This window comes from Quercus robur, chromosome 4 (genome assembly GCF_932294415.1).
Source record: "Quercus robur chromosome 4, dhQueRobu3.1, whole genome shotgun sequence".
Classification (NCBI taxonomy): Eukaryota; Viridiplantae; Streptophyta; class Magnoliopsida; order Fagales; family Fagaceae; genus Quercus; species Quercus robur.
Window position 1 is genome coordinate 57,241,680 of NC_065537.1, and position 17,763 is coordinate 57,259,442.

The 17,763-nt window shown below is 34.8% G+C and overlaps 2 protein-coding genes across 8 annotated transcripts in view; one reads left to right on the forward strand and one right to left on the reverse strand.

Annotated features, from left to right (window-relative positions):
- The window catches only part of LOC126723088 (nuclear pore complex protein NUP62-like), a 124,447-nt gene that overhangs the window by 24,088 nt on the left and 82,596 nt on the right, over positions 1-17,763 (reverse strand). For 2 of the 6 annotated variants that reach the window (XM_050426356.1, XM_050426350.1), the window contains exon 7: positions 10,690-10,777. The exons of 3 other annotated variants lie outside the window; for them this stretch is intronic. In XM_050426356.1, the coding sequence (XP_050282313.1) occupies positions 10,690-10,777 (88 nt within the window). Of the gene's footprint in view, positions 1-6,495; positions 6,622-10,689; positions 10,778-17,763 lie in introns of those variants that run through there. One more of the 6 variants, XM_050426354.1, reaches the window with a different exon arrangement.
- LOC126723089 (uncharacterized) overlaps positions 1-17,763 on the forward strand; it is a 91,274-nt gene that overhangs the window by 9,788 nt on the left and 63,723 nt on the right. The window lies entirely within an intron of this gene.

Here is a 17,763-nt window from a genome sequence, read left to right on the forward strand (position 1 = left end):
CCTTTTCAACTACACCATTAGCAATTTGGAATTTGCCCCATTTTTAGGAAAAGAATAAACTGTGAGAAGTCAATGTCAAGGTCTCAGAACTCTAAGGTGTCCCTTTTAAGGCTTTGGAAGAAGAATGAGTTTTGACCTTAGAGAAGAATCTGGATTTACTCAGAAATGATCTCCTGGAAGAAGAAAGTCAGTAGGTGGTCTTTTGGCTTTCAGTACTCAAGAGAGAAATAAGAAGAAAAAAGGGGAAAAGACCAGCCACCAAGGCTCTAGATAGAACAGTAGGTTTTGGTACCCAGGACACATAAAAAGAATGGACTATTGATTTGAAAAATCTTTAAGCAGCACTATAAAAGGGATGAACCAAAGCAAAGAGAGGGCATTCAGACATAAACACTCAAGATACAACAATACTAGAAGAGAGCACTGAGCTTCTACTAGAGATATAGTGGGAAGAGTGAGGCATTGCAAGGGGTTTTGGAGTAAACACTCGAGGAGTCACTTGGATTCAAAGGGATTAAAACTTCACTAGTCTTGAAATCCCAAGTGGAGCTATTCAAGTCTATAATTTTTGAACTTTATTGAGCCTTGTGGAACATCCTAGTAAAGCAAGACCTAATTCACTTGAACACTCAATATAATATAATATAATACCACTCTCTTTGGAGGATCTTTGTCACTTTATTTGCTTTGCATTTCATTTGCTATTCCTTAATCTCTCATTTAACCAATAATACATATATCTATGTATATTTGTGTTGTGGGATATATGTCTTGTGCACAGATTGATTCGTAAAATGGCCCAATAAAGTCGCGGTGAGCCAAGCCCAATCCAACCAACAATCAACCATCTATCCTTGGATGCCCAGGATCCCCTATCATTACTAGACTTGGGAACCATCCAAAGAAGGAACCCACACCTTTCTTTATTGGCAGCCTAAACTCTTTGCCAGGGCTAGGGGTTATGTTTTTTGTATACGGTATGAATATTTAATGTGATTCTTTCTAAGATTATAGACAACAACATATTTGATTGTTTAATTAGATTTCTTTTAATGTATTAGTTCTTCCATGCTTTCAATAAGTTCAATCATATTTTTCTTATTGTTTAGATGAATTTATAATAGTTTCAAATAGAAATCAGGTCTTAAAGTGAATAGGTTTTTTCTAAAAACTGTTCTAATCACATTATTAATCTAGGTTATCATGCGTTTTTGAATTGTCTTAGTTCAACTAAATCATAAGTATTTAATTGTATAAGAACAATTAATTATGAAATATATATTTCCTTAGAATACAAAGAATTTTATATCGATATAGGGAAACACCCCAATGCTCTAGTATTTACATTATTGACTCAAATAAGTTATCATTGTTATTCTTGTTTACAATTACAAGGCAAAAATTATTCTTCATCTTCACAAAAAGTATTTTTTTTTAATTACATTGTCTTTGAATTTACCCCGCTCCTTGTGGTTCGACCTTAATACTTTGAGAATTATATTGATACGATCTCCAGCACTTAGAAGTGAACAAGTAGTTTTGGCGCTGTTTTCCGGGGAGCTGCTGCATATTCAAAGGCAATCTTTTTGGAGCAAAGCATAACTAGTGGAAATTCTTCTATTGGTAGCTTCGTTCCATTTTTCCCTTATTTTTTTTTTAATTTTTTTTTTATTTGATTGTGCATTCATTGTTGCATGAGCATTTGGGTTAGAAACAAGATAGGCAGATTAGAAATTATTGAAACTTACTTTGGTAATCTTTTTGGCACACCTTCACCTTCACCTTCTTCATCAATCATGGGTGATGAAACATGTAATAATCATGATGAGAAAGAAGAACTATATATTAACTATTGCATCCCACGCAAAATTCTATTCCTTCATCCATCATGTTTCCAACTAATGCACCACATTTTGAAGTGAAACAAGGTTTATTAGCAATACTTCCTAACTTTAAGGGACAAGAAAATGAAAATCCTTATGTCCATGTTAGAGCTTTTGAAGAGGTAATTAGTAGTTTCTATGAACAAAATGTTTTTGAGACTACTAAGTTACATTTCTTCCCTTTTCTCTTAAGGATAAGGCAAGAAATGTTACACCTTGAAACCTAGGTTTATAGGTAATTAGGGGGAGATGGCTCAAGGGTTTTTTAAAAAACATTTCTCTCCACACAAAGTCCAACAAGAAAAAAGAAGGATAGTTAGTTTTGCCCAAGGAGAAAATGAGACCTTATACCAAGCTTGGGAGAGGTACAAAGATCTTTTCAATTTCTACCCAACTCATGAGTATGAAGATTGGAGGTTGGTTAGCTATTTTTATGAAGGACTTACATCTAGGGACCAGCAGTTTGTTCAACTCTCATGCGGAGGGGACCTTTTACAAAAAGAACTCGAAGATGCAATGGATTATCTTGATGAGATAGTTGAAAACTCTAACACATGGATTGGACCTAACCCTATGGACTCCACCAATAGGACCAGAACTAACACTACCACTTCTAGTGGAAGTGTTTTCAAGTTGAGGGAAGATGATAACATGAGTGCCAAAATCAACATGTTAACTAAAGAAATAGAGGCACTCAAAATGAAAGGAAGTAAGAGTGTTAGTGCTACCTTTGGAGAGGACCCAATGGAGGTGTGTAAAATCTGTTATGAGATAAACCATGCCACAAATGAATGTGCATCACTTTCATCATTCTTATATGTGCTGGAAGAACAAGTACATGCATTTAATTCATACTGGCCAAATAATTCTTCATATTCTAACAATTATAATCCAAATATATGAAACCATCTGTATTTGAGTTATAAGAATGACAATTAGTTGAATCTTCCTGCTCCAATGAATTTTAATTCACCACATGTATCATCATCTTCTAGACCTTCCTTGGAAGATGCCCTTAATACTTTCATTCAAAGGCAAAGTGAGAAAAATCAAAAGTTTGAATCCATGCTCACTAGGCTAAATGAAGAGTTAAGAGAGACAAAGAGTCATATAACTAGGCTTACAAATTCATTGAGTGGGACAAAGAGAGGGAAACTTCCTTCCCAAACTCAACCCAATCTCATCAATCAAAATCTAAAAATTGGCTCTAAGGATAAACATGAGGAAGTAAAAGCTATGACCATTTTGAGGAGTGGAAAAGAGATTGACAAAAGTTTTGCTTTAGTAACAAAGAAATCTAATGAGACCCTAGTTGAAAAAGAGAAGGATGAAACTGAGTCACTAGGGCTTGATGACATTGAACAATGCCCAATACCTCCACCGTTTCCACAAGCCTTAAAATTACCTAGGAAATTGGACACCACATTTGAGATATTAGAGCATTTGCATCAAGTCAAGACAAATTTTTTATTATTGCATGTTATCAAGCAAGTGTCTGAATATTCCAAGGTAATTAAGGACCTATGCACTTTCAAGAGAAGCATCATGTGAAGAAGATCGCATTCCTAACGTAACAGGTAAGTGTAGTTATCCAACATAAGACCCCACCAAAGTATAAAGATCCAGGTTGTTTTACGATCTCTTGTAATATTGGAGATTACATCATGGAGCATGCATTGCTAGATCTTGGGGTAAGTGTTAAATTGATCCCTTTTAGTGTATATCAAAAACTTGGACTTGGTGAGTTAAAACCTACTTCAGGAACTTTACAGTTGGCTGATTGCTCCATAAGGGAGCTGAGGGGGATTGTTGAGGATGTGTTGGTGAAAATTGCACAATTTTATTATCCAGTTGATTTTATTGTTCTAGATTACCAACTTGTTTTACATTCTAGTGTCCATACCCCTATTATTTTGGGTAGACCTTTTCTTGCCACAGCTAATAATTTAATTAATTGTAGGAATGGAAGGATGCAACTCACTTTTGGTTCCATGACTTTGGAGCTAAACATATTTCATGTGGCTAAACAACCACATGAGGACAATGACTGTGCTTATGTGAACCTCATTGGGGCGGTGGTTCAAGAAGAGTTTAATAAGAATTGTTTTTCTGATTCTCTTGAACTCTTCTTAATAATTCAATTAGTTTTTATGATTTAGAATGTGATATTCATGTATCTGAAAATTTTTCTTTGGTAGATTCCTCACAAGTTTTGGAAGAACAACAGATGATGATAGTTAATGAATGATGGAAGTCTTGCTTTGAGGAGCTACCAAAGAATGTAAAAAAGCTCGTGCATTCAAGTGAAGAGGCACCACAGCTGGAGCTTAAGCCACTGCTTGGTGGCCTTAAATATGTATATTTGGGCTCAAGTAAGCTAAAACCTAGGTGAGATGGCCCTTTGATTATAAGTGAAATGTTTAAACATGGAGTTGTAGTAGTTGAGGATCCTAAGGATGATAGGATTTTGAAAGTAAATAAACAAAGGTTAAAACCATACTTAAGAAGAGTAATACCAGAGGAGGAGACTATGTCACTTGAGGTCCCCGCCTATCGGGATGCAAAGTAAACTCTCATAGTCATAGAGCCTTCTGAAGTTATATCATATTTGTTTTAATTTTCTTTTCTTTTTGTTTCCTTTTTCTTTTTGCCTTTAGTTTTTGTTTTGTTATTTTATTTTTTATTTTTTGTGAGCTAACATTTGCAAGTGTGAAAGAGATTTCGAAAAACAATTGAATAAAGTTCAGCTTCAAAATTGGTTGTAGTCTTAAGCTATAACTTTACTAAATAAAATAAAAATTACTACATATTTTGAAAATCTAACCGTTAAATTGCATGTTCTTTACTCTCTTAATACACATGTTAAATTTTATGTCAATCGAATATTATTTACTATTTGATCTATAAAGTTATATTTTATGCATAGTTTTAAACTACAAAAACTTGCAATTTAAACAATTTATTGATAGCATAGTTATTGATTTTTAATTTTCTAGAAATTTTGCAAGTATGGAGTTTATAAGAAGAAGATGTAATCCAATGATGCAATTGTCAAAATTCAACTCCAATAAAAAGATATTGAGTAGGGTTGTAACCTTAGGCTACAATCAATTTTGTAGCTAAACTTTATCCAAAATAATTTAAAGGCTTAAGGTAACTTCTTCCCTTTATATTTGAATTTATTTTGGCTTTGATACATTGAGTACAATGCAATATTTTAATTGGGAGGAGAGGTCTACACTTTATACTATAGGGAACTTGTGGACAGTAACTGTGACAACTTTAATCGAAGTCTGGAGTTCTATTCTCACGTAAAGTCCAGAATTGGTTTCCAATGGGATTGTCTAATTGAGCTTTCTTTGATTTCCTCGCACCTACACTCATAAAAAAATTAAAAAAATTAAAATCAATTGGTTGTTGTAAAGCTCTAAAACCTCTTATTAATAGAACAACTTATTTGTACTATTTGTTTTTGTGCGTGGGCAATGCTCTCAAAAGCACAATTCCAACGTTTTCTTGTATCCTAACTACCACGACTGGCTATTCTTGAATGCCTTACTCTAGTCTTTGCATTTTTTGGTTTCTTTAAAGGCGGCACATGGGATGAACTTAATTAGAGCTATATGAAAGTAGTTAACTCCCCCATTAAGAAAAGGGAAGAAAGATTAAATTACAGGTAATTAGTAAAGTCTTGTTTACACTTTATTAAATTCCAAGAAAATTTTTATTTTTTGGGATTAGGATTGTAGTGGAAATTTGATGATAATTCCTCTTACACATTTTGGAGTTTTTTTGGCATTTAGCCTGATTTTACTAACAATTTTGTTAGTTGACAGGAAAACCAAACATATTTGTTAAATAACTTCTCAGGTCTGTGAGAAGAAGAAAGAGAACCTCCGCAAAGAAGCACCAAAAGATCAAATCTGTAGATCTAGAGAGAAGCGGCCTCCAATGCCCAATTTGGGCTTGATCTAAAGAAAAGAAAAAGGATCGGATCTAGAGAGAAGAAGAAGAGACTCGAGTTCCTTCATTGATCTCGAGTCTCATATACTCAAAAATACTACTTAACAAACATGTTTGCAAAACCATCGACTAACAAAATTGTTTGCAAAATTAGGCTAAATGCCTAAAATACCTCACTGTGTATATTTGTGACCATTGCACTAAGGTGGTGGCCAGCATTGAAATCCTGTTTATATTGCTTTTTGACAAACTATTCAGAATCAAGATGTTATTATGATGTGACACGCATAAATGGTTAGTGGAATCTAGAAATTTTATCATGATGTGACATGCATAAATGCTTAGTGGAATCTAGAAACTTTATGACTAATACATCCACTAATAATTTGTATGAGCATTGCATAAGAGGAAAAGAGAGGACCTTGAGGTTGCGGATCACAATGTCCAGGTCGAGTAGATGAAGAGCCTTAAACGATTAGTGGCAGATAAAACTTTTTGTACAGTTCACAGTTTTGAGAAAATAGAAAATGTTATAGAGAAGCGGACGGTAATGGTGACTAACTTTAGAGAGTTCAGTGTAGTTCCACGAAGTTTCCTCCTTTACTGTAGTGTTCTACTTTAGCCCACTTCCACTTCCAGGGAAAATTATCTCATGGAGCGAGGTAGTTTACAATTCCAGATATCAGGACTTCCAGAACTTTGGACCCATCAGTTCGCGATCTGCAGCAGAACCTTGGCTAGCAATTTTCTGAATACGTGAAGAAAATTCTTCGGCCTGAAGGCATTGAAGCAGCTCAGTGCACTTGCAGTATATTCCATATTCCATAGAGAATAATTATAAGTGCATGTTAAAAATGGATGTATCCAGCAAATCCAGATTTTTCTTACGCTCCCATCACTTTATGCTGGGTTCATAAAATGTTCAAGTGGAAAGTAATATTTAAAGCAGAACAGTCACTTCTAGCAAAGAATTGCACTACTATAAATGCACTGGGGAAAATTATGTTTCCTACAACATGAGCTAGATACAAAACAACGAAAAAAAAAATGTTACAGCTTGCAGGGTCTTTTTGGAAGAAGGGGGGGTTATATGTGAAAAAATTAGTACGTACATCTTAACCTTTTCAAAAAAATTCCAAAATAGTAACATGTAAATAACTGAATCTTATATATAAAAGAGCTAATCTGCATTTCATGAAAGCCTTAACAAGTATTGAGATTTGTCAACAATTGATCTCCTTGTTTCTTAGCAAGATTTGATCTTAAGACTTACAAACCCCCATCCCACTTACAACTTGAGATAAAGCCCAAGGCATATTGTAAACGATAGACAAATCTTCCAACATTACTAGCTCGTGGAAAAAGGTAATGGAAACCATAAGCACTGGCAGCAATAATAGGAAACAAGGATAAAGCAACTCTTTAGCAATCTTTTTTATAAGTGAAATTTTTTGTAGAAGTAGTAGCTAGTAGTAGTACAATTATGCTTCTTTTTTGTGATTATGCACGTTTTCTATTTTTGTAATATTGAAAAATCTGCATCTAAATTCTAATGCCAGTTGAATAAAGAAAAATCAACTATATCACTGCCTTATCTCTATTTTGGTGATCTTTTGTTAAAAGTTTTTAGTCCTAATGATTCAATTTGGAAGACTACTTTAAGTTCTTATTGAAATTAAATTTTTAGGTTGCTAATTTGGCTATTTGGAAATAATTTACAAATAAGAGAGCTCATATATGGGCAGGACTGATGACTCAGCTTAATTCTTTAATTAGTATATAATACAAATTTGAAATTTTTTTGAAGTTCTATGAAGCATATAATATATAATTTTTGAAGTGCTATGAAGCAATGTGATCCAGTAACATTACCAAGTCTCTATGAGAAAGGCTTCAAAAAGAGGTCTTTCTGCACATGATGAGGTAACTTTTTTCATATAAACACCAAATCATGTGGCCCTACCAACTTTCACGATCTACTCATTTCACATGCATATAGTATTCTTAAATCTTAAGTTCTCCAAAAGAAAATATGCATGTTATAAGAGACCCAAATAGAACGTCCAAGGAGAAAGGTAGGACGACAAAGCAGAACAGTAAACACTTTGTAAAGAAAAAGTTGGGCTCAACGCAAAGCCAACTCGGAATAATCTATAATTTTCTTCATTGTTTCTAGTAAGAGAAAGTTTAGAGATACCCAAATCTACAACATGATTAAGTATCCCTTTGTGATTGGTGAACTTAAAGTTTGCTTTAATTAAATTCATGTGATGGTCCCACGTGTAAGTCCTAAAATCCAATCACACAATGAAACCCAAGCAAGTTGTGAATGACCTAATCACTTCTCAATGCCTTCCACTTTTGATTTTCTTCATAGGCCCTCCCTCCCAAAACTCAGCCGTTGAAAAACACCTACCAAAAAACATTGAAGTATATTCAAATTGAACGTGTACCCAAAATAGGCATAGCAATGTGATTTAAAACATGTTTATTTTCAAGGATGTTTAGCTCACAAACTTGTTTTCCTATCTATTTATCAATATTTACACAAATACATGTATATTCTCTAAGCCTGCTTATGAACCATTTCCTAATCCTACTGTTCATTCACTTTTAGAAAACTAGAAGTCTAGGAGCCCTCTATGTACACATTTAACCATTAAAGTAAGTCCAGTTGTTCCAAGACTTAAGAAATTCCACTAAAATCAAGTGATCTATCCAAGACTTAAGGAAATGGAGAATGTGAATGATGGAGAAAGAACGAAAGAGAAAAATGGAAATGAGATGATGGGGAGAGAAGGGGATACCTGTTGTTATTGTGTTAATGCCTTAATGGGTTTTCACAAATTTACAAATCAATTAATTTTCAAATTTCAATTGGACAACCACCACGCACTCTTGGTGTGGTGGTCATTCCACAAGTATAAATGTTTGTTGGGTGTGGGGGTCAAGGTCTGGGGTTGAAGTTTCTAGAAGGGAGCTTCACACACATATGCACTTAGATTAGATTATAGTAGAAATTCTATCTTGTAAAAAAAAAAAAAAATCTCAACTGGACAAGTTTTTTCTTTGTCACATACTGAATCATTTATAGTTTTTAGATTTTACCAAAATCTTATAGTAGAGCAGTTTTCGGTTTTATATTTTAGACTTTCCATATTATTATTTTCATGTCTTTAACTTTAACACGTTGCTGTTGTTAGTTAGTTAGTCAAAACTTTATTATTATTTTATTTTTTTAATTGTACAATATTGCCCTTTCATTTTTTTAATATATATATATATATATATATATTTTAAAAGGATGATTATGGTATAGGTGATCACAAATTGGTCAAACTCAAGTTGCACCTAAACCCATCACTTAGCGTAAATATGTATGGGCATCAAAGGAAGTAGGAACTCATTCCCACAAAGATCAATGGGAATGTCGACCCAAGTATAAGAACTAGGTTTAGTTGGTCTCATTGATTTCAACAATTGCAACTTTGATGATGGCGTGAAATTGAAAATATTGGAAGATTGAGAGGGATCAAGAAAATCAATATGGGTTAGCATCAATGAGAGTAACCAACCTTAAACCAAAAGTTTGAGAGTATGAAAGGTAAAGAAAATGGAAGAGGATAAGGGGAGAAAGAAATCCATGTAATAAATAATATTGCATCACATGGTTCTCTTTATTTTGTTTCCTTTTTAATAAAATAAGTGACAACTCCATATAAAACCCTCAATTTATTGGAAAAATATAATTAATCAAACCGTTATTTTGAGAGGCACCAACATGACCCCATTTGTTCACATTGGTTGGCCCTAATAGAAACAAATAGGTGGGGGACATAGTCTCTCACATCAAACAAAACTTAGAAGCGAAAAATTATGATTTTGAGAGAAAATGCTTATACATGAACCGATTCTTCATGCGATCACTCACAGTCTCTAGTGGCACACTCTCTCTTCTGCCAAGCTAGGCAATTCAATTCCATCCCTAATTATCAATATTGAATTTTAGTTGTCAATTTTCAGAATCACAGTCTGTGGGGGCACACTCTCTCTTTTGCCAAGCTAGACAATTCAATTCCATCCTTAATTATAAATATTGAATTTTAGTTGTCCATCTTCAGCATGCATTGGAGCCCATAGAAATTAAGACTCAATTAAAACTTGGTGTGGTTGACTTAGTAAATAATAAATAAATTACATTTTACACATTATTATTATTATTATTTCCAATTTGGACCCATAACTTCAAAGGTTTTAAATTACAGTCTTACATGTTTTTAAAAATATAGGCTTTGATTTGAAACCTTTGGAAGTTCGAGATTTAAGTTTATATGACTCTTGTGGGTTTTAGTTAACTTAATTGGTAAAATTTTTGATAATTAAATAAGATATTTGGAGTTCAATCTTAGCCTACACAAAAAACTGCTTGGTTTATTGGTCTAACAATGAAGAGTTATCATCAAAAGCAGACATCATAGGTTGAAATTCTCTTTAAAAAAAGGTTTATATGACCCCTAATTTATAAACTATTTGCTTTAAAATATAATTTATCTTCTTCTTATTTCTTTTTCCCGTCCCTCCTTTTATTTTGTCTTATCTATATCTATATATTACTAAAAGTTGAAGCGTGAGTTTAATGTTGTTGCGCTCACGTTGTACTACATCAGTGGCCATGTCCTAAAACTTAATGCAACTCCTGCCCTACAACTACATTTAAAGGTGTCATCGCATCAGCTGCCTCAAGTTCTCCTCCCTAAATGAAATGGTATGGTAGGTATCAATCATTGAACTGAAAAAAAAAATACTTGTTAAGGAGTGAAAACATTGAACTCAAAGTATTTACCTGGTTGGCGTTTAGGGTCTGAATAATTGATTTGATCTGTTCTGTCATCTGCTCTAATTCCTTCTCTATAAATTCAGACTGTTCATACCTGTATTCCACACCCAAAAAAACATACAATGACTTTGATATATTAGAATGGGGACGGACAGAGAGATAGCAATATATACACAACCAGAATCCAGAAATTTTTTACTGAAAAATATGCTTCTGCAGACATATAACCACAAACCATCAACCAGAATCCAACCTAATTGTAAACAATCAAGGAGGAATACGGGGATCCATAAGAGTTGTGACAAAAAATACGGTGGCTTTGGTAAAGCAGACGAGTAACCAACATCCCAAGTTTTCCGGAAGTAGTGCACCATATGATTTGCATGTCCTACAAAATCCGGAGTGCCCTTCAATTCAAAACAAATTCAACCGTTCCCGTAGATTTTGAGGCTCAGGTAAGGGATATTGATAAGGCCCTAGAATGGAAAGTATCGGAGAATGTTCAAACTGTGGAGGGGATTTCTGATTCCCTATCTCCACGTTCAAATGCTTTTGAATCCATGTTTGATGGGGCTGAAATCACTCCACAATATGGGCCAACTCTGGATGGGCCTCTAACTGAGGAGAATCTGGCCTCTTCTGCTTTTGTTTTAGGCCCGGGTGATGAAATAAGCCAGGTCTCAAACTCAACAGAGGGCATTGTACGAAAAAACCCCGCAAATCTTCCAAAGGTAAAAATGTTAGTAAGGGCTCTAAGGGGACTTGGAAAGACTTAAAAAAAAAAAAAAAAAAAAAAAAAAAAAAAAAAGTTTCTAAGGAAGTGGTGATGGGAGATCATCATGAAGATCCTAAAAGGAAATTGGGTTAATTTGAGAACTCTAAGGTGGTAGTAATAGTGCTTGAGAAGAAGTTGAAGTTAGATGATGCAGTGTCCTTGGGGAAGGTTTTTGAGGATCAATTTGGATCAATGGAGGTTGTTAAGCAACCCCATCAAGAACAATGAATACATTAAGTTAGAACTGTCGGGGGCTTGGAAACCCCCGCATAGTCAACGCACTAAAGAAGATAGTGCAAGCTTAAGCTCCCAGTTTGGTTTTTCTTATGGAAACCAAACTTCCTCTGAAGGCCATGAAACGGATGTTCAATATCAAAAACTCTTTAGGATTGACTCAGGGCATGATAGTTCCAAGTGAGGGGAAGAGTGGTTGTCTTGTTCTACTTTGGAAACCCGAAGTCAAAGTGGATGTACAAACTTTTTCTCGCCGACATATCGATGCCATCATTGATTTTGTAGGTTCTGCTAGGAAGTGGTGTTTGAAAGGATTCCATGGAAATCCTAATACCCATGGGAGGCCAGAGTCATGAGCACATCTATCCCAACTTGCTACAACAAGTAATCTCCATTGGTTGTGTGTGGGAGACTTCAATGAGGTCCTCAGTGTTACAAAGAAGCAAGGTGGGTTGGATAGGGCAACTAGGCAGATCGATAACTTCCAATGCTGTATCAATTCTTGCGGATTGAAGAACATTGGTTACATGGTCTCTTGGTTTACGTGGAGTATGTATTGAAATGACTTGGGTTGGATAAGGGAAAGAATTGATCGTGGTTTTGCAACAATAGAGTGGCTAAATCTATTCCCTAGTGCTAGACTTTATCATTTGGCTTCCTCAGATTCTGATCATTGTTGTTTGATGTTGAGAATAAATAAGAGGGTTAAACGTAGGAGATCTAAAAAGCTATTTAGATTTGAGTCCATGTGGCTTAAAGATGAAAAATGTGGGGATATTGTGAAGGAAACTTAGGTTGAAGGCGAGCTTATAGGCGTGGCGAATAATTTTACACTTTGTATGGATAGATGTAGAGAAGCTCTATCCAGATGGAATATGCAAGAGTTCAGCCATATAGGAAAAAAAACTAGCAACGGCATAAGAATTACTTCAAGCTTTGGAGGCAAGATCAATGGGGATGTCTAACACTCTGGAAGTATGTCAACAAAGGGCAGAGGTAAATCGATTGCTGGATTTGCAAGAAAGAATGTGTAAACAAAGGTCTTGTAACCCTTGGTTAAAAGAGAGTGACAAAAATACAAGATTTTTTCATGCTAAGACCTCAAATCGTAAGCAACGTGACACTGTTTTAGGTGTCATGGACAAGACTGATACATGGCATGAGAATAAGGACAAGATAGCAAAAATCATCACAGGTTACTATCAAAAACTTTTTGCCACATCTCAACCTGTTATCAGTCTGGAGTTGCTTAATGCCATACAACCAAGTGCGGCCCTATAGATGAATCACATGCTCACCAGAGATTTTACTGCTGCAGAGGTTAAGAAAGCTCTTGATCGGATGTATCCACTAAAATCCCTGGGATCGGATGGTATACCCCCTTTATTTTATCAGCATTTTTGGCCAGTTGTTGGGGATAGCGTAGTTAACTGTGTTCTTGATTTTTTTAAATACTAGTATAGCACCCCTTAATTTTCATGAAACACATATTTTCCTTATTCTTAAGGTTAAGAGCCCCACGAAGGTCTTAGAATATAGACCCATTAGACATGGGTGCTTTGTGGATTGCTAAGGACTAGCAGGATTTAAGTTGGGGGGGAGGGGGTGATAACACCTTAAAATGTATACTTGTTATATATTTATGTAGGTGTTATCTTTTTATTACTATGCTTAATTTGTATAATTAAGCCACGATTTGCATTAGTCCCTATTATTTATCTTTACATAATTTTTTGAATAAGATGTCATACATTGTGTGTAATTTTCTACTTTCAGGAAATCATGTAAAAAAATCAATTTATAAGAGTTTATGAGAGAATGGAGGCCAAACTAGAATTAAAGATGAGCTAAAGGACCAAGCTTAAATGTCTAAGTAGGTGCAGCTGGAGTGTTTGGGTCGTTTACCATATTTGGAAACTTCAAATAAGAAAAGAAATCAAAGAGGCAAAATCTGAAAAGGAAAAATCATATTTGAGCACTAATTAGTATCTTGGGCACATATCTCTCCTAAAAAATCCAATTGACTGAAGGCTAGATGAGCTAAAACTATCACTTAAACATCTACAACTTTTCAGTTTTGAGTTTTTCGAAATTCACAATTTTTGAAGGCCGAAATTAATTCACAAATTGCTGCTGAAAATCTGGACGAAAATTAAATAGTAAAAGTTTTATTTTTCTTTGGACACTTTTATGTTAGGGTTTTGGAAGGGAGGTTGTGGAGAATGAATTTTGCAAAGAAAACCATGTATTTTCCTTTTGTTGAGGCCAAAATGTGAAAAGGAGCTAGGCCCATAGGAATGAGAAAGGGCAACCCATGGAAAAGAAAAAAAAAAGATATATATATATATATATATAAGAAGAAGAAGAAGGAGAAAGTTTGGCCCTTAAAAGATGAAAAAGGGGAACCTGGCCTACAGGAAGAGGAAGATAAGTCTTGGGCTATAGAAAAAGGATGGAGGAAGGAGATTTGGCCCAACAACATGAAGAAGTCATGATACCCAAGGAAGTCCAATAACAAAGGAAGAATAAGGAACGAATAGGATCTGGGCCCAGGCTACATGGGATATGCCAGCTTAGGAGTGCAGGTCCTTGAGGAGAGCTGGAAGATGCTAAACAGGATGTGGATAGCACAAGATATGGCATGCTAATTTTAAAGAAGCACGAAAGAAGAAGGAGGTCCTGCACGAAAGAAGAAGGAGGTCCTATCAACATCGATTTCCTGGGATCCAAAAGATAATGATAGAGACATTTGATGATTTCGGGGTCAACACTTGTTGAAGGAACTTAGGGACCTCGGGCAAGGTAGAAAGGGTAAAACAAAGGTAAAGGTGGTCAGGAGCCTTTTCAACTACACCATTAGCAATATGGAATTTGCCCCATTTTTAGGAAAAGAATTAACTGTGAGAAGTCAATGTCAAGGTCTCAGAACTCTAAGGTGTCCCTTTTAAGGCTTTGGAAGAAGAATGAGTTTTGACCTTAGAGAAGAATCTGGATTTACTCAGAAATGATCTCCTGGAAGAAGAAAGTCAGTAGGTGGTCTTTTGGCTTTCAGTACTTAAGAGAGAAAAAAGAAGAAAAAAGGGGAAAAGACCAGCCACCAAGGCTCTAGATAGAACAGTAGGTTCTGGTACCCAAAACACATAAAAAGAATGGACTATTGATTTGAAAAATCTTTAAGCAGCACTATAAAAGGGATGAACCAAAGCAAAGAGAGGGCATTTAGACATAAACACTCAAGACACAACAATACTAGAAGAGAGCATTGAGCTTCTACTAGAGATATAGTGGGAAGAGTGAGGCATTGCAAGGAGTTTTGGAGTAAACACTCAAGGAGTCACTTGGATTCAAAGGGATTAAAACTTCACTAGTCTTGAAATCCCAAGTGGAGCTATTCAAGTCTATAATTTTGAACTTTATTGAGCCTTGCGGAATATCCCAGTAAAGTAGGACCTAATTCACTTGAACACTCAATATAATATAATATAATACCACTCTCTTTAGAGGATCTTTGTCACTTTATTTGCTTTGCATTTCATTTGCTATTCCTTAATCTCTCATTTAACCAATAATACATATATCTATGTATATTTGTGTTGTGGGATATATGTCTTGTGCACAGATTGATTCATAAAATGGCCCAATAAAGTCGTGGTGAGCCAAGCCCAGTCCAACCAACAATCAACCATCCATCCTTGGATGCCCAGGATCCCCTATCATTACTAGACTTGGGAACCGGCCAAAGAAGGAACCCACACCTTTCTTTATTGGCAGCCTAAACTCTTTGCCAGGACTAGGGGTTATGTTTTTGTATACGGTATGAATATTCAATGTGATTCTTTCTAAGATTATAGACAACAACATATTTGATTGTTTAATTAGATTTCTTTTAATGTATTAGTTCTTCCATACTTTCAATAAGTTCAATCATATTTTTCTTATTGTTTAGATGAATTTATAATAGTTTCAAATAGAAATCAGGTTTCGAAGTGAATAGGTTTTTTTCTAAAAACTGTTCTAATCACATTATTAATCTAGGTTATCATGCGTTTTTGAATTGTCTTAGTTCAACTAAATCATAAGTATTTAATTGTACAAGAACAATTAATTATGAAATATATATTTTCTTAGAATACAAAGAATTTCATATCGATATAGGGAAACACCCCAATGCTCTAGTATTTACATTATTGACTTAAATAAGTTATCATTGTTATTACTGTTTACAATTACAAGGCAAAAATTATTCTTCATCTTCACAAAAAGTATTTTTTTTTTAATTACATTGTCTTTGAATTTACCCCGCTCCTTGTGGTTCAACCTTAATACTTTGAGAATTATATTGACACAATCTCCAGCACTTAGAAGTGAACAAGTAGTTTTGGCACTGTTTTCCGAGGAGCTGCTGCGTATTCAAAGGCAATCTTTTTGGAGCAAAGTATAACTAGTGGAAATTCTTCTATTGGTAGCTTCGTTCCATTTTTCCCTTATTTTTTTTTTTTAATTTTATTTTATTTGATTATGCATTCATTGTTGCATGAGCATTTGGGTTAGAAACAAGATAGGCAAATTAGAAATTTTTGAAACTTACTTTGGTAATCTTTTTGGCACACCTTCACCTTCACCTTCTTCATCAATCATGGGTGATGAAACATGTAATAATCATGATGAGAAAGAAGAACTATATATTAACTATTGCATCCCACGCAAAATTCTAATCCTTCATGCATCATGTTTCCACCTAATGCACCACATTTTGAAGTGAAACAAGGTTTATTAGCAATACTTCCTAACTTTAAGGGACAAGAAAATGAAAATCCTTATGTCCATGTTAGAGCTTTTGAAGAGGTAATTAGTAGTTTCTATGCACAAAATGTTTTTGAGACTACTAAGTTACATTTCTTCCCTTTTCTCTTAAGAATAAGGCAAGAAATGTTACACCTTGAAACCTAGGTTTATAGGTAATTAGGGGGAGATGGCTCAAGGGTTTTTAAAAAAACATTTCTCTCCACACAAAGTCCAACAAGAAAAAAGAAGGATAGTTAGTTTTGTCCAAGGAGAAAATGAGACCTTATACCAAGCTTGGGAGAGGTACAAAGATCTTTTCAATTTCTACCCAACTCATGAGTATGAAGATTGGAGGTTGGTTAGCTATTTTTATGAAGGACTTACACCTAGGGACTAGCAGTTTGTTCAACTCTCATGCGGAGGGGACCTTTTATAAAAAGAACTTGAAGATGCAATGGATTATCTTGATGAGATAGTTGAAAACTCTAACACATGGACTGGACCTAACCTTATGGACTCCACTAATAAGACCAGAACTAACACTACCACTTCTAGTGGAAGTGTTTTCAAGTTGAGGGAAGATGATAACATGAGTGCCAAAATCAACATGTTAACTAAAGAAATAGAGGCACTCAAAATGAAAGGAAGTAAGAGTGTTAGTGCTACCTTTAGAGAGGACCCAATGGAGGTGTGTAAAATCTGTTATGAGATAAACCATGCCACAAATGAATGTGCATCACTTTCATCATTCTTATATGTGCTGGAAGAACAAGTACATGCATTTAAGTCATACTGGCCAAATAATTCTTCATATTCTAACAATTATAATCCAAATATATGAAACCATCTGTATTTGAGTTATAAGAATGACAATTAGTTGAATCCTCCTACTCCAAAGAATTTTAATTCACCACATGCATCATCATCTTCTAGACCTTCCTTGGAAGATGCCCTTAATACTTTCATTCAAAGGCAAAGTGAGAAAAATCAAAAGTTTGAATCCATGCTCACTAGGCTAAATGAAGAGGTAAGAGAGACAAAGAGTCATATAACTAGGCTTACAAATTCATTGAGTGGGACAAAGAGAGGGAAAATTCCTTCCCAAACTCAACCCAATCTCATCAATCAAAATCTAAAAATTGGCTCTAAGGATAAACATGAGGAAGTAAAAGCTATGACCATTTTGAGAAGTGGAAAAGAGATTGACAAAAGTTTTGCTTTAGTAACTAAGAAATCTAATGAGACCCTAGTTGAAAAAGAGAAGGATGAAATTGAGTCACTAGGGC